Consider the following 23,461-nt stretch of genomic DNA (forward strand, 5'->3'; position numbering starts at 1 on the left):
ATGTTGCCAACCTTCCAAAATCCTTCATCCTTTACTAGCTACTGATATGATAATTTTGGTTATAGCTATTAAGTTAATTATTAATCAGAATTCCAAATTGATAGCTTAGTACATGTTATGAGACTGTATCAATCGATTGGCTATCTTTTTCCCTTTTTCCTTGATTTTATTAATTAACAATTATTTTTGATAATCGTTGATTATTGTCGATAGCTTAACCAAGTCCCAACACTGACAAGGTTTACTTGCCATGTCATGTCTTGCCCCAGTAAACTGTTTCAATATAGAATGCACTACTGTAGATTATTAAGCATGGTGTTCTCAGAATGCCACTTCAGTGTGACTCTCCACAGAATGAACAGAGGGAAGCAGAGAGACAGAAAGGCAGGAGAAAGAAGTCAGAGGATCTACAAATGGAGAGACTAAAAACAAACAGACACAAACAGGTAGCAGCCTCACCAGTTGGCAGCTGGTCATACTGGAAACTAGCTGGGCTCCCTGGCAGCACAGGATGAATCCAGCCAGATTAAGGAGCACACACACCACAGACAGCAGGACAAACACATTGACCTGGAGATGGAGGGATGGGGGAAGTTGGGGATGAAAGATGGGAGGGAGGATGGATTATTGTGTCTAATCCTATGGACATATTATAACAATACAACAAGATTCAATAGACATGATGTAATCAAATGGTGAGAGACAGTGATAAAGACAGTTACAGTGAGTTGAGATGTAGCACAGGCCACATGCCAACACACAAATATGAGAAGTCCAACTGAAATCACAAAAATCACCCCTACTGCAGTCAAAGTCATTTTGAGGTTTATAGTGCATAAGACAGGGGGTGGGGGGGGGGGGGGGGGGATGGTGAGGTGTTGAGAGAGAGAGGGAGAGAGATAACTTCCCTATCTCAATTGTGGACATCAATGGTGTAAAAATAAACTGTGAAATGCGTCCAACCAGATGCTCTTCTTCGCGAACTGTCACACTCACGAACCAATGGGATTGTTTACAGTGGACGTGTGCATGATGCAGACCAGCACGGAATATCTAAACATGGAGCATCGCTCAACTTTAGCTCATATTGACAGAGTGACAGATCAAACATTGGAATTCCACATAATGGAATAACAAGATAAGATTTGTATTATTGTGGTTGAAAGTTCAATCATAAATGATGGACAGGTAGACAACAGTTTGCTACAGGTGGTAGCTGGCCAGCTAACATTACCCTTGAGCTGGGCAAGTTCACGTTTAGCCTACCAATTTAAAGTTAATAACATGTTATTATTACAGAAAGTAACAGTGTCTTGTAGGCTAAAGGCCTAACTGTTAACTAGCCCGTGTGCCCGGCAGGTGTATACAGTAGTGAGTGAAATGTATTTTACATTGTATTTTAGACTAAAATAAATAATAAAAATAAATATATATATAATAATAGTGTTCCAATGGAAATGTATAACATGTTAACCTAATCTCCCCATAACACACTTCAGTCTGACTGGTTTAATATAAAATAATCTGCAGAGCTGATACATTATGGAGTGATGTATGTGTTCACTGTTGCTAATGTTAGTCCAGATGCTGTAAACAGCTGCTCATTTACTGTCACCACTAAAATATATTTATACTCAGAGCAGCTATTAAAGTTCATCACTTTTGTGTTGATTTTGTTGGAAGCATGTGTAATTAGAGTCCTGCTGTCTGACACTCAGCTCTCAGCCTGCATTAACTGAGCAGCTGCTTCTGTTCAAGATGCTAGTTTAGTGTTAGCATGAGTCTCAGATAGCTAAACTGCACAGCCGCCATACAACAACTTTCAGCAACACATTGTCTCAGTGAGCGGGGTGAACTCTGACTTTTTTCTTCCTCTGAAGGAAGGGAGGTACATTTGTTTCACCAAACGTAACCGCGTACTACAGCAAATCCACACAACCGTTTCTGACAGTTAAACTGCATGTCCCTTGTCTTCTGCATTATCGGTCAATATATTTCTAATTGGTTGAATTATTACTGAATTATTATCAGTTAATTATCAATTAACCGATAAATGATTAATCAATGACATCCCTACTTTACATCCTCTATTGTCTCTGTACTAGTAGGCTCAATATGCAACATAGCCAAGCCTATGGGAAATGTCTTAGTAACCTAAATGTGAGTATGGGTGGATGTGTTTTAAGGCCAGACACCACAGGTGAATAGGAACAAAATAAATCTTATTCTTCTGTTAGAATTTATTAATATAGACCCACATACAATATATTTCTGTATTATAATCTTTATTTTTTATCATGAAATTATGCAAATTAGGCAAACTCATGAAACAAGTCAGAACAAACATAGCAATTTCAGGTGTGTTGTTTTCCCTCAATCTTATGTGTATAATAATAATTAATTAATTAATGAGAAAAATAAAAACGTGTACAGAAAAGTTATGTAGATGGTTGATTATTTGAAAGAGTAAAAACTGAGACAAGCTTTGCAAAAAAGAAAAAGTATCAGTTTCATTTCATAGACTGAAAATAGCATTGAAATGACAAAAAAGAAAACTGGCAATAGAAAAGCTGTTCAAAAGTATCTTCTTCCCTTAAAACACTATTGGTCTAGAATATTTAAACTTGATGGCTGCATTAGAGAACGTGGTTATGTGTAGGGCTGCAGTCTGCTGGTCAGCTGGTCGATTAGTTGGTCGATATGCTCTCGTCCGACCAAATTCTCATTGGTCGAATAATCGCCGTTAACTTACTACTCGCCCTTACTTTCACAAGGAGAGAAGTGCTACATCAACAGCCTTCCAGGATTAATCCATTGCTGGTGCAGTGCCCGTTCAAAACGTGCCTGTTCACAATCTAGAGAGAGTTGTTCTGAATGTGTCCACAGTGGAACCGAAAACCCTCCATAAAAAGGATAAACATAAATATTGCACTTGGAAGAGAAATATATAAATGGACTACATAGAGGATAAACAACACAGACTGAAATAAATGAAACATAAGACACAACTTTAGTCATACATTAGTTCCACTTCCACAGTTCTTCAATGCATGTGCACATACCAACACATGAATACAAAACAGTTATGTCCCATACAAGCTGCTGATATCTACAGCATGTTACATAGCTTAATTCATCTGCCATTAATGATCTGCCACACTGCTGTGTATTCATTTTGCAGGCTTTTGACACCATTCAGAACATTTTGTGCTGAGACTGTCTCTCATACATTTAAGTTTCTGCTGTTTTTGTTTTGGGAGTAAATGTGTGGAGTGTTAGCAAGCCTGATGAGAAGACATCAGAATCTTTAAGTAAATCTTTATGACATCTCAGGACCTTGAGAATGATATTTATAATGTATCTCAGAGTCGTTCCTGGCATTTTCAGCCAAAGTTAAAGGTGTTCCATCAACGCAGCTAAAGAAAGCTGTGCTTACTTGAAAAAGCCTGGCTAGAATTAACGTCAACTTTCTAGTCTGGCCAGACTGGAATAAGCTTGAAGTGTGCACGTGCACGGAGTACATAAGCAGCCTAGAACAGTCGATTGTCAAAAAGATGATACTATGTCGCAAAAAGAAGAAAAAACTAGAGCGGTGTTCTTCTCCGCAGTAGAACAAAGCTGCTGATGAAACTATATGAAGGAGTTTTCACCAAAAAGGGCAAAACTGCTGCAATTAACAAGGTGACTTGAGCACAAAACTGATGACAGATACCTGTAGGTGGGCAGTGATGGCCTAAAGGTTAGAGGAGCGAACTTATTACTAGACAGATGATGGTTCAATCCCCACATTCAGCTTGATGAGTCTGCTTGGTGAAAGTGAAGAGCAGTGCTTGTTCCTGCTCACAGATTTATCTTTATTTGTTAATAAATGAGCATTCAGATTAATGACTGTGGTTATATTATCAATAGGCTAGATAATATCAGATGTATATTTAAAATGATGGTGTAGGCAATTTAAGAGAACTTTCCAACATTATCATACTCTTTGACACATTTTCTCTTTCACAGGATCCATTTACAAGCATCACTGAAAGATAAAAATTCACTGGAAACTGGAGAAGGATGTAAGTACATTGGAAGCCACTTATAGTGATCACGTCTGTCCGGGTCAAATATCACTATAAGCAGATGATTATGATAACCTTTTCTTTTTCTTTATTTGTCATGCAGAATACCATCTAATTGACATTTGTTCATTCATTAGCCTACATGAATATAGATATGGATTTTAATGACTGTTTCAAAATACAGTACAGCTGTTTCAAACGCAGTGTGCACATTTTTGAAGCAGTGAAATTTACTTAAATCCCCCCATTGTCATAAGTTTCGAGGAGACTACGTTTGTCACTGATAGAAAATGACTTTCTGTCTCTGTCATGATTTCAGTGTTCACACAGCAGCAGATGCTTATCATGGGAGTAAAGTACAAAAATAGATTAACGTGGTTTAAAATGTTTTTCCATATGTTGTCATGTATGAAGAGACACAAAATGAACACTGTAGGCGGACTACTTGATTTCTATAGACGGCTTATTTAAACAGCATAAATGTTGTATATGAATGATTCTGTCTCAGAGCTTTTTGATCCATATAAGCAGCTGATCACTATAACTGTAATCACTATAAGCAGTTACCACTGTATACATTTAAACACAGCAGAAGGGCATAGTTTTATTTAATTTTCTTTGTCTTTCTTTCTTTTGTCTTCACAGCTTGAACAAAATCAGTGAATGAATAAATAAATAACTTCAAAATAACGCTGGCACACTTTTATTTCTTAAATTATAAACGATAAGCTTTTAAATAAAAGGGTTGCGAGCACGAAAAGATACTTGGTGGAACCGTCTTTTGAGAGTCTGTTTCCATCCGTTGGACATTCTTTGACCGCTTGACCGTTAGCCTGCCATGGAGCAGGCTAGTTCTGCTGACTAAGTTACCATGGTTACTGAGCTGGGACTCATATAAGCCGCAGTGATGGATGGGAACTCTCACTTAAATTAGTGAAGCTTATCGAAATAAGCCAAGCTATCCTGTTAGCCAGCGTGATGGAACACCCCCCAGTAGAGCTGCTTTTGTAAACAGTCTCATTTAAACTCTGTAAATAGCAAAACACACTGTGTATATCTTTAATGCATTTCCTTTCTTATAAAACATTGTCAGAGATAATTGTTTGGGACATTGTTTATATTCAAGCTAGCAGTGTTCTTCCCTGCCATCACTGATATATCACATCACTTGTTTGCTCTTATGTCTGCATGAGATACAAACTTAAACAGGGATCCACTCATAAAAACATTGTTCCATAGCACTACTAGCAGTGATAAACTCTTTCTACACTAGGGCTGCTCAATTATAGCAAAAATCATAATCACAATTATTTTGGTCAATATTGAGATCACGATTATTTAACACAATTACTTTTTGACTCTCATTTTTGCTGATTGCCAATGCCGATATATGCACATACTTTTTTTCCACCTGGCTGAAGAGACTATTACACCTGCAATCATAGATTGTACTAATGATCAAGAAAGACAATATATGAGGGAAGAACTCAGGAAGACTGGAGTTCAGGAGCTCAGCGTTCAAACTTGATGAACCTGCCAAGAGGGTGGAGCGGTAGTTTTCTTTGAGTTTATTAGACTGACAGGATTAATGTAGGATTTAATCTTTGGTCCATAGCCTGAAGCAGAGGGTGGTGGTAATGCAACTAATACACTGATTGCCAACCGCTGTTATAAACCAAAAAGAAGAAAAGAAAAAGTTTTTTTCAAACAGAGTGGGGCATCCTGTCAGCCAAGGGGTTTCCTATCTGTGCAGCTGAACACCACAGCACCTCCACGGACTATTACATCGTGACGGTCCCAGTGTTTTCTCCGCAGGCCCGCTGCTTCTTCCTACTTCCCACTAGTCAGGGCTAGCTGGGAGGCTAGTGGAGCATTAGCCGCAGCATAACTGGAGGGAAGCACAGCCAACTAGCCAACTAGCCTCCGCTAGCCTCCCAGCTAGCCCTGGCTCTCCGTTTGGATCCAACCAGAACACTGAGCCCCGGTTTGTTGTTCAGGTTAAAGTGGGAAGACGCAGCAGGTCTGTCGGGCAGCTGGGTGAAGTGGAGCCTGCGGAGGAAACACCGGTTAGCCCTGGTTTCACTACAGGTGGATTCACTCACCACAGTAGATGAGGAAATAAAACCAATGAATCAATACGTACAAACACTGGTTCAGTAAATTTCAGCTGTCAGTTAGCCTGGTGAAGGCAGGTTAGTGTGAAGACAGAGGGCTGGTTTTGTGGACAGAGACGCTCTACACCTGTCGGAGGCGTTTGGGGGCGAATGCGCACTGCTGTAAAGGAAAGAGGTGTGCTAGATTTGCAACACAAGACAAAACGAGAGCATCATTACGAAATTACAATAATAAACAATAATCGTTTTATCTTGATTATCTTGTTTTCATAATCGTTGGAAGCCAAAATTGTAATTTAAAATAAAATTTGATTAGTCGCACAGCCCTATCCTACACACACATTCAATGAGCTGCTCTGACCTGGATCTGAAGATTTCATTTAACTTCACAGCAGTTCTACTAGCTAAAGCAACAAAAAAAAGTAAATCTTCACTTTGCCAGATGAAGTATTAAATCCAGACTGCTGTTGAAGTTTAAAACTCAGTATCAGTGTTAGAAACCTAAAGCTAGTACACAACTAGGAATTACACCTAAATGAAGATCTCACAATTCATATATTAAATTATTTGTATTAGAGTCTGAATTAAGATTGTATTGATTGATTTTCAGATTGCCTGAACTGTGCTTCCTGTGTAAAGAGTTGTATTATTGGTAAGCACAGCACTACTGTTAGGCTAAGTTTCCCTCATTATTATTAGCAGTGCTGTATTCCTGGACAGTCAGCCTGTTTATTTTCTGCTGTTGCTGCTGATTCATCCAATTGACTAATTAAATCCATAATTGTGTTTGAAGGCTCATGGCTGTGTACCAGTGATTACTTCAGGAGTGATAATAAAGAATGTGTTTAAAGGGGACGTATTATGCTTTTTGTGATTTTCTGCTATTTATCATATACTGTTATGATACCACACTGTTTTATTTCCAATATGTCTTATCTATTTTATTACTAATGTTGTTTTATTGTTTTTTGTTTTATTAATTTTATCTAATACTTGGAACTGTATTGTTTTATTTTAATTTAATTGTCTAACCATACTGTTTAATTATTGTTAAATGTTTTAACCATGTAAAGCACTTTGTAACTTTGTTTTGAAGAGTCATTATTATTATTATTATTATTATTATGTCAGATATCTAATGTTAAATGTAGTCAAAGTTCTAAAACTTGAGGTTAACATTTGTAGAAATGCTCCCTGCAGGTCAAAAGTCAGGGCTTCAACCTGCTCTGAACGCTTCATGTTCATCGGTTTTATCTGCCTTGCCCATAAACGGCCATCAGTTCCGTAGCCTTGGTTGCTAAGGTTGTTGCTAAGGTTTTTCCATGTGTTGTTTGCATTGTCCACTCTCATATGTAAGATCAGATTCTGGCTCAAGCATGTATGGATGTATTTGAAAAGTTGACATTTCCAGTAAAGAATCAGAAAAAGTAGTGAAATCCTACTACTGTAGTTTGTTTCATGGTTTGTTGATGTAGCCTCTGGAGCCAGCTCCCCTTTAACAGAATCCAGTCATTTCCCATGACCCACTGAGCTTTGCAGTCTATATCAGACTGTAGTGAGTAAGCTGACCTGTCTTTCCTCTTTACTAAGAAAGAGGAAATAGATCCAGAGAGGAAGTTCCTTTTTTTACACTGATGCCATGGTGTGGAACAGTCTTCCGTTACACATCCAGTTGTTAAAAATGAGAGGGCCTTATAGACGTCAGGTTAAAATTTTATTTATGTAAGTAAGTAAAATTTATTTACCTTTCACAGAGCAAGCTCACAAAGTGCTTCACAAGAGTGAAGTGCTTCACAAAATAGTTAATAATACCATAAAAGCATTTACAAACTTACAAACACTAGAAAGCACAAGACTAGACAAGAGCCAGTCTGAATAAATGAGTCTTCAGCTGTTTCTTAAAAGTGTCATCAGAGACCGCAGATCGTATGTCAAGTGGAAAAGCATTCCACAGTGTTGGAGCCACAACTTCAAAGGCACGATCACCTTTCGTAGTCGAGAGTGAGGGACAACCAGTAAGCCCTGCTCAGAAGACCTGAGTGACCTACTAGTGTAGATGTAAGGATGGAGCAGATCACAGAAGCACACAGGTGCCTGACCATTTAAGGCTCTATATGTGAACACAAGAAATTTAAAATAAATCCTAAACTTGATGGAAAGCCACTGTAAAGATGAAAAGATGGGTGTAATGTGAGTCGTCTTAGTGGACCTGGTCAACAGCCTTGCAGCAGTGTTCAGGGCCACTTGTAGACTTGCTGAGGCAGGTGAAAAGGGAATTGCAGTAGTCCAGCCAGGATAATATGAAAGCGTGAATAATCATCTCTTGCTCAGGTTGTGACACAACAGACCCGAGTTTGGCAATGTTTCTTAAAGAAAAATGTACGGGTCAACGACTTAATATGTTGATCAAAGAACAGCCTGATCAAATATAACACCAAGATTCCTAAGACTTCACTTTGCAGCTGAAGAAAAGGGACCCAATACACTGAGCCACCTTGGAAACTGTACTGTCAGAAGCAATGATAACAACCTCTTATCTGCGTCTTATCTGTGTTTAGCTGTAAAAAGTTGTTAGCCCTCCAGTCCTTAATGGCAATCAGACAATTGTGCAAAATAGACAGTTTGTCAGTCTCATAAGGCTTAAAAGAGACATGCAGCTGAATAACATCAGCATAGCAGTGATATGAAATACCTTTAAATTTGTTAACAATATGACTTAAGGGAAGCGTATATAAAACATAATATAGGACCCAAGACAGAACCCTGGGGCACACCACAGAAAGAGCAACAGTTTCAGACATGTAGGGACCAAGCAACACAGAAAAACTATCCGAGAGATAGGAGGAGAACCAGTCCAGGACAGTCCCAGAGACACCCACCCACTGCCTAATGTTGTGTTCCCACCAAATGCAAAGCAAATTTTTCACGCATTGAGATTACATATAAAGTTAATGTAAAGACACAAGTAGATGAGAATTTGCGTGTATTTGCGCCAGGCAACGCAAATGACACGAATAACAAAACAGGAATGGCGCCAATGACACGAAATTCGCACCACGAATGACGCGAAATTCGTGTATTCGCACTGGTTGAAAACATTCAACTTCAGCGAAAATGTATGTATCATGGGGCTGGACTGGGGGATTCAGCTGCGGCTTGCTGACAGACAGCTGCTGAGAGGCGGACAGCTCTGGAGGAGAGAGCTGGGGAGCATGTTGGTGGTGCTGCTGCTGATATCTGGGGGAATAAACACACACTGGACCACCACACGAGTCACACCGGATTCTGCTGTAATCCGGAGCCGTTTACCAGCGGGAGGAGTTTATTTTTTTAACTTTTAAACTAATTTATCTTCACTTTCGCATCTCAACCTAACCAGGGCTAACACCAGAGTCACACACCCCCCTCGGCTGCTGTCATCAATAACAACCTAAATGCCAGTGACTTTACATAATTTTAAATTTAAACTAGTAGATATCTATGTGTTTAAACGTGTCACTGCCGTATTAGATGACGTTATTTTGTGTGGATGGAGCAGCTACGATGTTAGCATAGCTCTGATTGATCCGAACTCCATTCAGAAAATAAGCATTTTAAAAGTTGTTTGCTTGTCATCTTGTGGACAGATCTGACGAAGGATGAATTCAGACTTTTTACAAATCAGCATCATGTTGTAGTTATTTCGGGATCCTTTCGATTTGTTTATTTTGGGTTCATACCGCTTTAAGGTCTGTAGTTGTCGTCTGGGAAGTGCACTAAATAAACAGATTTTTGGGGGGAGTTTAATGCAGTTTATCACAGCAAAACGAACAGAGAGGAGTTGATGTATTTGATGTATTTCTCAGTGTTTACAGATAAGTGTCAATATGAATGTTGTTAACAGGAGGACTGAGCTGGCAGGCAGGCTGAGCTTCAGTAACATCACTGGCTGGCTCCCACTGTCCAGGTGGGGACTGACCAGTGCCTACCATTGCTCACTGGCCGTTTGGGGTGAATAAGCACAAATGATCCCGCGGCAAAACTTGTACGAATTACGCAAATAAAAACAAATGTTCCTGCATTCAAACTCATGTGGGTAACACGAGGCGAAAATTCGCTTGGCGTTTGGTGTGAACACACCATAAGCCTTTCAGTCAGGATGCTGTGATCTACAGTATCGAAAGCTGCGCTAAGATCCAGTAGCACCAAAACAGAGCATTCACCCACATCAGAAGACATCATTAAGTCACTGGAGACTCTGAGAAGAGCTGTTTCATTGGAATGTTTCTGACAAAAACCAGACTGGAACTTAACCAAAATGTTGTGTGCAGTCAAGACAGCAGTGAGGTGTTTGGCAACAACTTTCTCTAAAATGTTTAGCTTAAAGTAGGCCTATAGTTTTTCGGTAGGGATGGATCAAGGTTAGTTGTTTTTAGGAGAGGCTGAACTTGTTTAAAATAAGCTGGGACACAACCAGATTGCAGGGAGCTATTTATAATAGAGACCAGGCTTGGACCAATAGACCAAAGTACATTTTTAAGCATGGAAGTTGGTAACATATCTACAAGGACTGAGGAAGGTTTCATACTGCCCATCGGATTAATGAGGTCTTGCAGGGAGAAGCAGTCCAAAATTGACAGCCTAGTTGGATAAATGGAAAAGTGAGTAGATGAGGGGATGATGCTGGCCCTGACATCTCTAATCTTATCCATAGAGAGAAAGTTACTGCAATCCTTACTTGAATAGACAAGCACATCAGAAGGTGCAGGAGTGACAATGTTATTGATGGTGTCAAACAGACACAGTTCAATTAGGGGGCCGTATTCCATGCTGCCAAGTCTCTGTCAGAAACAGGAAATCCAAGCCTTTTGAGATGAATAAATCATTCTGTATGAAGGACTTATTCACAACGGATCAAGCATTAATCAGCACCATCATAAGGGGCACAGACCCACTGCTAGCAACAACAGAAGCCCAAGCCAAGGGGCACAGGTACCGAGAGTCCCATGCACTGCACACCTAGGAATGTCTCACTGTAGGGAAAGCAGTCAGCTAAAAGGGACTGTCCTGGAACACAGGTCAAAGACATCTGAAGCTGAGATCCACAGAAAAACAGGGCAGGTGGGATCCATCAAAAGAAAGAGCAGAACAAGCCAAGGGCAGGCCCATACCTCAGCTATTGGCCCGGACCTACAGCAACTCCTTGCTCCCAGAGCCTCGGCAACTTCACCTGCACCCCAGCCCTTTCCCCACACTTCCTCCGACATCTAGGGAAGCTCTGGTTTGGCCAGCCTACATACAGTTGACAAGGGGGTGGCACAAACGGCCATGAGAATGGGGGTTGGAAGACACCATCCCGCAGAACGGTGCCATAAATATCCACCATAGATGACCGAATACTGAGAAGGGTCTGGCAGTCATACACCCAAGCAACGGAAGCATCATGAACAAACAAGTGCACTAACAACACAACGACACATAGGACAGGAGAGACCAAACGGGATGGGTGGGCAGTGGGCAAGCCAAACACAGGTGCCACAACTCCCATCATGCTTTGCTCCTATAGGGAATGGAACAGGTTCACAGATTTATAATGAAATCTGCAATGACGTTGTCACCTCATTGCTATCAAATTGTCCTTGTATTTTGATGTAGGCATTATTATTTTTTATTTAAATTGTGGTGATTCATTTTTGGATTTCAGGATTGTATTGTTTAGTTTTTATGTTGAATGTCTTGTGCTTCTTTATATTTGTTTGTCTTTTAACATCTTGGGACTATGTTGGAAGTAGGTGTTTTCACCTTAAATGTTGTCTCTTGGATTTTTGTTTTTGTGTTTGTAATCCATAAATAAATCATATCATATCATATAAAGTAGATTTAGCTCACAGCTGATATTCTGAGAGCAAGACAGAAGAAACTCAGTGCCCCCATTCAAACAATCCAACACACCGCTGATAGAGTCTGATAGAGTGTAGGACTCCATGTAATAAATGACCTAATCAATCTCTCACAACTCCTGGTTTGTCGCCGGCATCATGCTAAAGCATGGGCAAACACACAGTGCCTGGTAGCAGTGAGCTCCCTCAGTGCACAAAATCTCTCATTACATCCCGGCTTAAATAGAAATGCCAGAGAACCCACGTAGCTCAGCTCAGATTTTATTTCTTCAACTCTGTAAATACAATTTACTTATCCTCCAGTGACCAAAATAACTGTCTATTTGTTAGAATAATTCAAAATGCAATTTGTAAAGTACAGAGCCACATTATTTAACTTACACAAAATCCTCACAGAAATACTTGAGAACAATGACGCATTCCTTCAGAACCCTATGGGAGACATCACAAGGTCTACATTTATGGTTGGGACAAGCAGGCTGACTATGATATGACAACATGGTATCTAGTTTCATGGCAGTAAACGGGCAGCAATGAATGATAAAACCACAGTAGTGTGTGTCACATAGACACACTTCCTTACTGGGTGGGTTGGTCCTGATGTGGTGGTGTTATGGATGTTCAGCCTACACTGTTCAGCTTTGACTAGCGCATTGCCACCTGAGACCACATCTCCTCTCTGTTATCTGGAGAGCCTCTGGACAGGATGATTATAAAACACATAACCACACTGTCATTTTTAGCATAAACGGTTGTGTGTGTATGCATGTTGTGTGGTTGAGCATTGGGCAGATGGGCATGGTTTAAATAACTTTGCAAACCAAAGTTCTGAGTCTAATAGTCAACACTACCTAATACAAATAATACTGTGCACCTATTTCCATCTGGCTAATTCATTAGTGTTTTACTTCTCTCTAGTTAGGTGTAATATGTTATATTTCATTATTAATGTTATGGTAAGGTGGCTTAAGGTTCAAGACCTACATGGGACAAATGTTTAACTTTAACCCTGCTATCTGTTTAACGAGAGATTAATACAATTAACGAACCAATAACCCCTAGTTCAGTGGTTTTGAACCTTTTGGGCTTGTATAATTCTTGAAGTCCAACTGAAATAAAATTGCATTAAACTTTTTTTCTACCACAGCACACATGCACATACTACATATGTAAATCACTTGTCCTGTGTTCTCCTTTGAGAAAAAATAGAAACAAAAAGAGAGAAACTTGTATATTTTAAATTCTTCGTTTTCATGATGGCACCCCTACCCTTACCATAAATTCAGCAGAATACCGTTAGTTATCAATGTATGTAGATGGATACTTTATTCAGCACCGTAAATCAAATCTGGAATAAAGCAATAACATATTCTATTATAGGCAGAGTAGACGGTCGCACTGATCTTGATAGCATCCTGCTACACAACAAAAAAGCCAGAGACTCTGAACACCAACACACATAAGCTTTCCTGCTAAAGTCTCCTTATCTAACTTCTAACTATCTAACTAGTTTGTTGAGCAAGCCACAAAACAAACATTCACCAGGGAAAAGTGCCCCACAGCTAGATAGCTAATCAGCTCCTCAGCTGTAGCACATTAAACAGCATGTAAACATACCTGCAAATGTCACTTTGGTCCCGTTAGATACTGGTTTGGTTCTTACTCTTCAATACCACTGCTAACCACACACTGTCTGCCCATGACTTGTAGCTACAATACAAATTTGATTGTCAATCAGTGCATTTTCACGCACTTAAATAAACAGGTTACTCAGAGACACCAGGTTATGTGGGTAAATGGGTATAGTAACCCGTTTACTGTAAATCTGTGTATACATGCTGCAGATCAGTAACAAGGTTTCTCCTCTACCCTCAACCTCATTTTAGATGCGTGGCTTAGTGATTTTAACTGTATTAGTGATAAAAAACACTTCTTCTTGACTTTTTTTTTTGGTTTCTGAGCAGAAAGACAGTGCAGTGAGCGATGGACAGACACGGAGAAAGCATTTAAATGTGCAAATTTAACAAATAGTCAAAAGTTCAATAATGGAAACCAACTTATTGAGACTTTAATAGGCTGCTTTGTGTAAGTTTCATTTTGAGTCCAAGTCCAAAACATAAAGTGAACATACATTCACCGAGGACTCTATTAGGAACACTAATGCTAACTAATGCAATCCAATACAACAGCTCTGCCATAAATTCTACTTTTACAAAGCTATACATTTTCAGTTTTAGTTGACATTGTCAGAAAGGTGATAATTCTACTTTATGTTTATTATTGAGGTTGTAGTCAGTGGTGGTGTACTGGAGTGCATTCTATTGAAAAATGTTCCTGTATGTATGTTAATGGGATAAATTCACAGAGTGGACTTACAACTCTGAAAAGTTATCATGGCTGCAACCTTGTTTTCTAATGCGCACATGAGACATCTATGTCTGCAGACCACCGATTGTCATATGTATGGAATTGCATGTTGTCCATTTGCATATTTTGGATCTGATTAAGGCTCCAACATATGCAGATGTTCTTTACTCGAAATATAAACTTCTAAAACACAAGAAAAAGAAGTGAAATCCTACTACTATTGTTTGTTTACCTAGCCTCTGTATCTGGAGGAAGTGTGAAGTGAGGCAGCTTCCGGTCTCTTTCAGACATAGGCTGAAGTGAGGGGCTGCATAAAGTCACTCCGCTGTGCTTACCCTGCAGTCTTGGTTGCAAATCTGGTTACGTGTCTACATGGCAGAAAAATCTGTGTTCTCCAGGAGAAATCTAGCTGGGGATCAGGTTTCTCTAATCCTCTACCCGATTACAGACACCAGGTTTCTGGTTTACATGACAGTTTAGAAATCAGCTTAGTGGATAAAACCAACTGTAACTGGCTTAAACACACTGAATCAACCACAGACAGGACACGCCCCTCCAGCTGCTGAGATTAAAAGGAGCATTTCTGATATTTCCCCCAAGACCTCTCTTTCTTTCTTTTAATAGGAGCCGACTCTACATCCTGAGGAGGATCAGGTCCTTCGGTGTTTGCAGGACAATGCTGAGTGTGTTCTATCAGTCAGTGGTGGGAAGTGCATTCTTCTTTGCAGTTGTATGCTGTGGCAGCAGCATTAAAGCCACAGATGCCAGCAGGATAGACAAACTGCTAAAAAAGTCGAGGTTGTCCTGGGAGCCAGCCTGGACCCAGTGGGTATGGTGGCTGAGAGGCCATTGTGGACGACACCACCCACCCACTTCACACTTTGGCCAGACAGAGGAGCACATTCAGCAAAAGACTTATCCTATCTCAGTGTACCACGGAGCGGCACAGGAGGTCAGACTGTATAACTCATCCCTGGACTAAGTGAAACACCCCCACCCCCCACCCCCATACACGCGCACAGACACACACTGTCACTCACCAACCCAACAACACAGTCAGACAGGCACCACAAATTAGACATCTGCACTGCTAACCAACCAGCTCCTAAGAGTATTTTATTGCTTATGTCTGTTTTTAATCTTATTCATTCCTATAATTATTTTTATTCTAGCTTTTTAAATTTTTAATTTCCCCCCCAGGGATTTATAAAGTACCTACCTACCTAATAAGAAAACACGAACAACATTAACAATACAGCTAAAACACATCAACATTATTTTGACTGCAAAAAGGATGATTATTTCAGTTGGACTTTAAAATGAGGCAATGTCTACCTGGTTATGACCAGGTCAATCAAAGAGTAACTTCTTGTTATATTTGAAAAACTTGAGAATATCAGAAAATAAGACCATGCATGTTTTTTTTTCTCTTTTCTAGTCCTATTAACAGTCTGATGACTTAACAGATTTATCTTGTGACCCCTTAGAGGGTCCCAACATCCAGGTCAGGAGCTATTGCCCTAATAAAACAGTAATGATTTCATATTATCAGTAGCATAATATTGTAATCAATGCAATCAGATCTTAATAGAAGAAACCAAACTCATGTCTCTTACCAGTAGCAGCATAGGCCTTCTCCATGTCGTGAGGCCTACAATGCCCGACAGAATGACCTGGAAACACATGGAGAACAATAAAAGTAATGTGGTACAACATTGTGTAAAAAACAAAACAAAACACAAGAACTATGAACATCTATCTATCTAACAAAACCAATAACACAAAAATCCAAGTAAAAATGACATTTTAGAAACTAGAGAAGCATTTCCTGAAGAAAATGCGTGATGGTTGTGCACATTGATGTCGATTGGCATAATTTTTGTATGACTTTATAATCATATGAAAACTCATCTGTGCAGTTGAGTAATATGCAATAGTGAGCATTTCGAAGTTGGAGTTTGTTCTGTATACATGTCCTGGGTTATAACTACAGTGGGACTGAATATAACTCCATAGACATTCATGTTTTATGTGAGTTAAAATAACTCCAACCTGTGCTGTATACATGGAGATATAAATACAATGGAAGCCTAGGGGATTGTTTTTAAATCCCAATTATTCAGTCATAGTTTCGTTTGTGAATTATAAAAACAAAGTCAGCACCCATTCACATAGAATTACACACAATATGATGCATCATCTTGGTAGAATTAAAACTGAAGGAGGACATATCAAATCAAAGTTGTCTTTACAGAAATCATGTCTTTATTGTCATTATTAGTAGTAGCAGTATTATTATTGTTCGAGGCAAAAGTAGTATTAGCATTAGTATTATTAGCACTAGTGCAGCGCCTGTTCAAAACGTGCCTGTTCGTAACGGGCCGATTTCTCAATACCTAGAGAGAACAGTGTCTGTACCCTAAACACCTCTCATGCAGACTATTGATAGAGTCTACAATTTCTTAAACATACAAAGAAAGTTCCCACGTGTGAGGAACGGGAATACAGCTTAACTCTCTAAACTTTTCAATTCATTCTCTATGCTAGTTCCCATCACTACGGGTGTAATCCACCTCCGACCACAAGTGATTTCTGTTTGTTGACTCCACGGGTTGAAGAAGAAGCAAATCAATGTAATTAATGAGGTATTTTTATATATTTCTCAAGAACCGCGCATCCAAACAACTTCACACATCATCATTGCACTTCCTCGTTTCCCCAGCAATCCACCTGCCAGGTATGAAGTAGCTCAGATGAACAGTTCATCATCACCCACATACACTCACACAGACAGAGATTCCTTGCTTTATATAGAGAGATATAGAGAGATTAATGTATATTGGGCTCTTCTCATTTCTCCTCGTCTCCTCTCTCCCCCCACTTTTATCCTGGAATTCGATCTCAGCACGCCATGTTTAAGGATGTCTCAATTCCTAAAATGCATGTTGAGGAGAGAGGAGTGAGGAAAGAGGAGGCTTGTTGGCGGAAGTCTTTTCGGCACCTGTGATGTATAAAAGACGTACAGCTGGAACGTGGAACCATTTGTAGTGTGTGTGTGTTAAATTAAAAACAACAATGTATGACATCTGTACATTCTTGTCACATTATGCCACGATGTGATTTGAATTAAGAGTAATATATAAGTTGTCATGAACACTGTTATGCTCATCTGACAAGATCATACAGCCATAGGCTGGAACAAAACAATAGACAGATGACACAGCTGTGCCACATGTCATATTTAAGTGACATGACGGCTCTGAGGCAACGATGTCTCATTTTGTTAAATGCCTCTTGTCTCGACTCTTCTCTCTTCGTGTCTCTTCCTTGTCTTCTCCACTCGCATCTCAGGTGGGAGGGACTAGGACGCGAGGAGAGGAGGTGAGGAAAGGAATCAAGGATGTACAAACTGAAAAGTGAGAAGAGGGGATTGATTTTCTTTTTTCCCAAGCTTATTTATTTATGTATTTTCCCATGATTTTCACCACCTCCCTTTCTCTTTGTCTCTCCTCCATGTGTCTTTCCAGTCTGACAGTGTGGAATACAAAGAAAAAAAACACACAGGGTACATCCTAAGTCTCTTATTTGATATTTCCTCGCTCCTCGCTTGAACTGGAAGTTATTCTGGTCTGCCATTTTCAAGGCCATCCTGGGTCTCTTATTTCTGCTCAGAGGAGCGAGGATACATGAGAGCATCCTGTCATTTTAAAGCAACAACAGTTAAATATAACGTGTGGCAGAGCGGCATCATCTGTCTATTGTTTTGCTATAGCCTACCACTGTATTTTATGTCACATGAGCATAACAGTGTTCATGACACACACACACATGATTGAGTGATATATACACACAAACACACTCATGTCTATCTATGTACACAATAAATACATATATGTACATACATAGATACATGTATATATATATTTTTTTCTCTCTTCCTTTCCCTCTCCTGCCATGGTCTGTATATTCCAGCTGTATGTTACGCCTCTTTTATATGTCATGGGTGCCGAAAAGACTTCCACAAAGGATGCACCTGTGCATCCTCGCCTCCTCTCTTCTCGCTCCGCGTCATGCATTTTAGGAATTGAGACATCTTTAAACATGGCACCCTGAGATTGATATCTGGGTCACAGGCAGGAGGATGGAGGAGAGAGGAGACGAGGAGGCACAAAATAAAGAAATGAGGAGAGCCTCTTGTTTCCTCTCTCTTCGCATGGTTTCCTTGCGTCTCTCCGTGCATCCATGGTGGGAGGGACTAAGACACAAGGATGCAAGTGAGGGAAACGTGGATGCAGTTTAAGAGACTTGGGATCCATGGTCTATTGGCACCCATAGACCTTTGAGTTTGAGCACGTTAAGGCGGAGACACACATGATGACTGAATATGATTTGGTCATGGCGACTGAGTCGGAGCGGCTCAATGGAATAAAATAATGGTCATAAATATTTTGAGCTTGTGAAATGGTTTGTGAATGTGTAATAAAGTTTTGCAGCTGTAGAAATATTTTGTGTATGTGTAAAAAAAAAAATGTATGCAGGATTTTTTCAACAGTGAGGTTTCACAAAGTCGGAGAGACAGACACACAAATTTCTTACCTGTGTGTGCAACACTGAGGTTACAACTACAAACTGCACGATACGAGTACGAAAATCGGTCAAATTCAGAGTCAATCCGTCCAATCAGAGAGCAGATAGTTCCGTTGCTTTCATCCACCTGCAGGTCTTGAAAGATTTATTTCTAACATCTTTTTAATAATAAGTAAAACAATTTACTTTGTGTGTAGTTGCTAAATATGTCAGTGAGAAGCAGCGCTGTATTAGCAGACATATCATTTGTGTGAACTGATATCACCCATTTGTTAGTAGACATAAGTTGTCATTCTCATATTTCAGATACTGAAGGAGGCCAAAGACTACAGCTCCATCCCAAAAGTTCAGAGGGCCATGGTAATAAAATGAGTGTTATCAAGGTCTTGGATGCCACAGCTTTAATCCAGAAGGCCAGATGATCCACGTCAGCCTGGTTTACAGTCTGCTGCACCAGCCTCGAGCACTCAGGAGCCGTTGTAAAGACACAGATCACTAGGAGGCATGACGATGTATGAAAATGTATCACTGACTCCACTGCTGTGCAAGAGGTGGTTGTGTCATGATTAACTGTTAATTGATCTGTCTATGCCATTAGTCTAAGTAAAAATAATTATGGCAAAATGATGTAACAAACATGTATTTGTTCAGAAACAATTCACTGCAGTCACTTTATTGTAAAAGAAACAATAGCACAAGAAATATTACATAGCAAACAAAACATACATAAGTAACATATTTACAGTATAAAGCATCGCAAACTATTTACAATTAAAAACTGAAATGGAAGCTACATCCTCATACAGATGAAACTGTGCTTTCTGTGACACTCTGACAAGTATACGACCTGGACCGAGAGTTCCACACTGCCATGCAAATACTGTCTGTTAGCCTACGCTGTATCTGGCAGGTCAGCTGTTACCTGGGTGTCATTCCTGATCTTCTATGCAACACTCCCTCCTGCGATATATGTGCCTCCATACACAGCAGCGTTGAAACCGTCTCTAGTAATTGGTTATAGCACTTACTCTCCACAGCTGTCGGTATTTCCCTGCATTTCTGACCAACACACTAAACAGGATCCTCAGAGCCAGGATCATCAACACTCTCTGGGATGAACTCACCATCAGCTCTACCTGTGCCAACAGAATAAGATCAATACAAACCAACCACAGCACAGAAAATATAATCCGCTTCCTGCAAATTTACTAGCTTACTGTTATCATTAACCTTACCTAAGCTAATAGCTAACTTTATCTTAGTAAGCAGGCAAATATGAACCTGATACTATCTTCACATTTACAATGACGCTTCTGTAATCCCACAGGAGCTAAACGGTCCTAAATCCACAAAACTGTAAATACAAAGGAGTGTGCTAGTGTTCATGTCTAACAAACTACATGTAATTATGGTACATGTCATCATAGTTGGTTTGCCTTCAGCTTGAAAAGTTCCTGCCAATGTTGATGCTGCTACTTCGGTAATGTTAAAGGTTGGTTAAAGGTGTTCTATTCTGGGTACATAAAGCAGTAAGTACAACTACATACACAACACAACACAACACATTAAATGTTTACCATTAATATCTACAGCATCCTCAAGTACAATAAGACCCACCATCGTCCATCTTTAAAGACCTGCAGGGGGATGAACGCAACAGAACTATCTGTCCTCTGATTGGACAGATTGACTCTGCATTTGAACAGATTCACGTGTAAAAACAGGGTCAAAATGTGTACTCGTGACTGTAGTTGTAACTTCAGTGTTGCACACAAAGGTGGGAAATGTGTGTGTCCATCTCTCAGACTTTGTGAACCCACTCACTGTTGATAAAAATCCTGCACAAATTTTAATTACAACACAAAATATTTCGACGGCTCCAAAAACTTTTTACATTTGCAAATTATATCTGTGTGCACAAAACTTTTTCACACATGCACAAAATATTCCACAGCTGCAAAACTTTATTACACATTCACAAACCATTTCAGAAGCTCAAAATATTTATGCGGCAAAGTGCGACCTACTAAAAGTTGGGAACAGTTTAACTTTTTGCTGCAAATTGTAGCCTGAAAAACCTGCAGCCAGTCAATACACACAGTCCTCTGACGTGTCGACCTATGTGTCAAATCATTTCTTCCCACCAAAAACACATTAACAATGGAAGATAAACTGACCGTGGCTGTTTCTTCACACCCCATACTGTACGACAACACGTTGTACAATTACAGAGATTCAGAAAAAAGAAGGCTGTATGGATAGAGATCACCAGTCTGCTTGGTGTGACTGGTGAGTTCAAACTGAGAAGCTAGACTTCCATGTGGGTCAGTATTTGGATGTGCAGTTTCATGATATTCATACCCCAGAGTTTGCCTTTCTGCTTCAAGTTTATTATCCACCTTACACACAAGTGATAAAATAGACTGTTTATGTCAGACACGTAGGCAACATCATGATCATATATGTGACAGCAAACAGGAGAAAGTGCATGTCTTGTTTCACATGTTACTAGCTAGACTGTAACCTATACACATGGTGGAAGAAGTACTCATCCTCCCGAGTCTGGAGGATGGGATGCAGAAACCTAACCTTAACCATCTCACTTCTCATGCCTAAACCTAACCAGCCTAACCAACGAAGGCAACAAGTACTAACCAAACAGAGGCAGAATGAGGCGGAGTGGGGCGAGTTACCATCCCAGGAAAAAGATTGGCGTTCATGTCTGCGTCATTCAGTGTTAACAGTCAGCAGATAAAACTGTTTCGTCTGTGATATGTAAAGATTCCGAACTCTTCAGATGCAGTCACTGCCAGTCCTTCTCATAAAGACTTTTTTAAACATGTTTGGTATTTGTGACGGAGGAAGATGTACTGTGAATAAATAAGAGAGAGAGAGGGAATTCGGCGAGCAGGTTTGTGGTGTGAGAGAGCAGTGGAGAACTGAAATGGAAGAAGAGCTGATAGAGCTGTAAAGAGAAGGAATCTCTACAAAGTTAGCTACATTTTAAAACTTCATATGCTCTACAGTCCACATTACCCACGCCTCTCCATCCAGGATCTCACATAAACACACGCTTTCTTCTTTTTTTCTTTCTTTTCAGTGCACACTGCTCTGCATATTAACCATGGATTTGTCATGGATGTATAAAGAGAACTGGGTACAGTGTCAGAGGCAGGGCCCCGTTCACTTCTATGAAAGTTGCTCAGTGGTGCATGAAGCCAAAAAAGTTCAACTTCTTCTGCATTGCTTCCACATCTACGGAGCCCATAGAGCAAGCGCACTAGTGACTTTTGCTAGCCGAGCTGGCTACTTGCGGTTTAGCCCTCCAACTAACTTATTAGTACAAGTGGCTAACATATGATGGTTGGTATCGTTCTCGCGGGATTATCTCTGAGAGATGCTACCACTGACTGTGTGTATATATATACACTGTATTACCTCTAGTTTCACTGCAGTAAACTGGTGGTAATGGCTAATCTAACCAGCTGCTGATTGTAGCACCATTACACAAATGGAGACTCCACTACGGCTAATGTCCAGCTTCCTCCACTCTCAGCTTCTTATTCTCAGCATGGCATTTTTGAACAGCCACAGTGCATGATACAGTCCATCAATGTCTGTGTTTGCCTGCTTCCAAGCCTTCTGCAGGCACACTAAATCATACTACTTATGATATATACCGTAGAACAACATACACACGGCCCTACGTAACACATGGTGTGAAACAGTGGAATGCTGCTGCAGCAGAGACTGGAGAGCTGGAGTGGAAAGTGAGAGGTTTTATCCTTTAATAGCTTTGAATTGATGGAGAAATATAATAAGCAGAGTAAGGATTCTCTCCAGGAGGTTAGACAATATAATCTTTTCAAAAGGCTGGAGGAAAAGCAACATGAGATGTTGTGTTTGTGAGGAAGAGCTGCTGTACAGCAGGGACTTTACCAGAGACGCTCACTTCAAACAAGAATTCCCCATTTATCATGGACTCATGATTTCTATTACATGCCATATTATCCTTATCATAGTTTACATAAAATGTTACAAAGGGTGCCCATGATGTTCAGCAAGTTAAAGTAACAGTACGACATCTTGAAGAATGTGCTTTGTTTGCCACCTTACCTCTGCACAGGATGTGTTTCACCTCGCTGAGCACATATACTGACAGCTGGAAGAAACTAGCAGCCTAGTTTCATCAAAAACCAAACAAAAAACCCTCTAGTAGAGCTTCGTATCCTGTACATCATTATAATATCAAGATCATTTTTGCACTATTTCACAGGTGGGCAGACAGCAAGTGAGTGTCGCTGCGTACAGAGTCAGTCAAGTTCGAGTCAAGTTTCAACTCATTCGAGATAAGTCAAGTCACAAGTCTTCACAAGCAACTGTCCAGTCAAGCTGCAAGTCTCTTAAGTCTCTGAATGACAACTGCTGAAATACACAACATTAGCAT

At 40.0% G+C, this 23,461-nt stretch overlaps 1 protein-coding gene across 1 annotated transcript in view; it reads right to left on the reverse strand.

Annotated features, from left to right (window-relative positions):
* Nucleotides 1–23,461, reverse strand: part of fam189a2 (family with sequence similarity 189 member A2) — a 38,572-nt gene that overhangs the window by 12,941 nt on the left and 2,170 nt on the right. The window contains exons 2-3 of the mRNA XM_042421985.1: nucleotides 16,044–16,100; nucleotides 460–570 (exon numbers count right to left, since the gene is read on the reverse strand). Of these exons, the coding sequence (XP_042277919.1) occupies nucleotides 460–570; nucleotides 16,044–16,100 (168 nt within the window). The remainder of the gene's footprint in view (nucleotides 1–459; nucleotides 571–16,043; nucleotides 16,101–23,461) is intronic.

The sequence above is a fragment of the Thunnus maccoyii genome, chromosome 9 (assembly GCF_910596095.1).
Source record: "Thunnus maccoyii chromosome 9, fThuMac1.1, whole genome shotgun sequence".
NCBI classification, from domain to species: Eukaryota; Metazoa; Chordata; class Actinopteri; order Scombriformes; family Scombridae; genus Thunnus; species Thunnus maccoyii.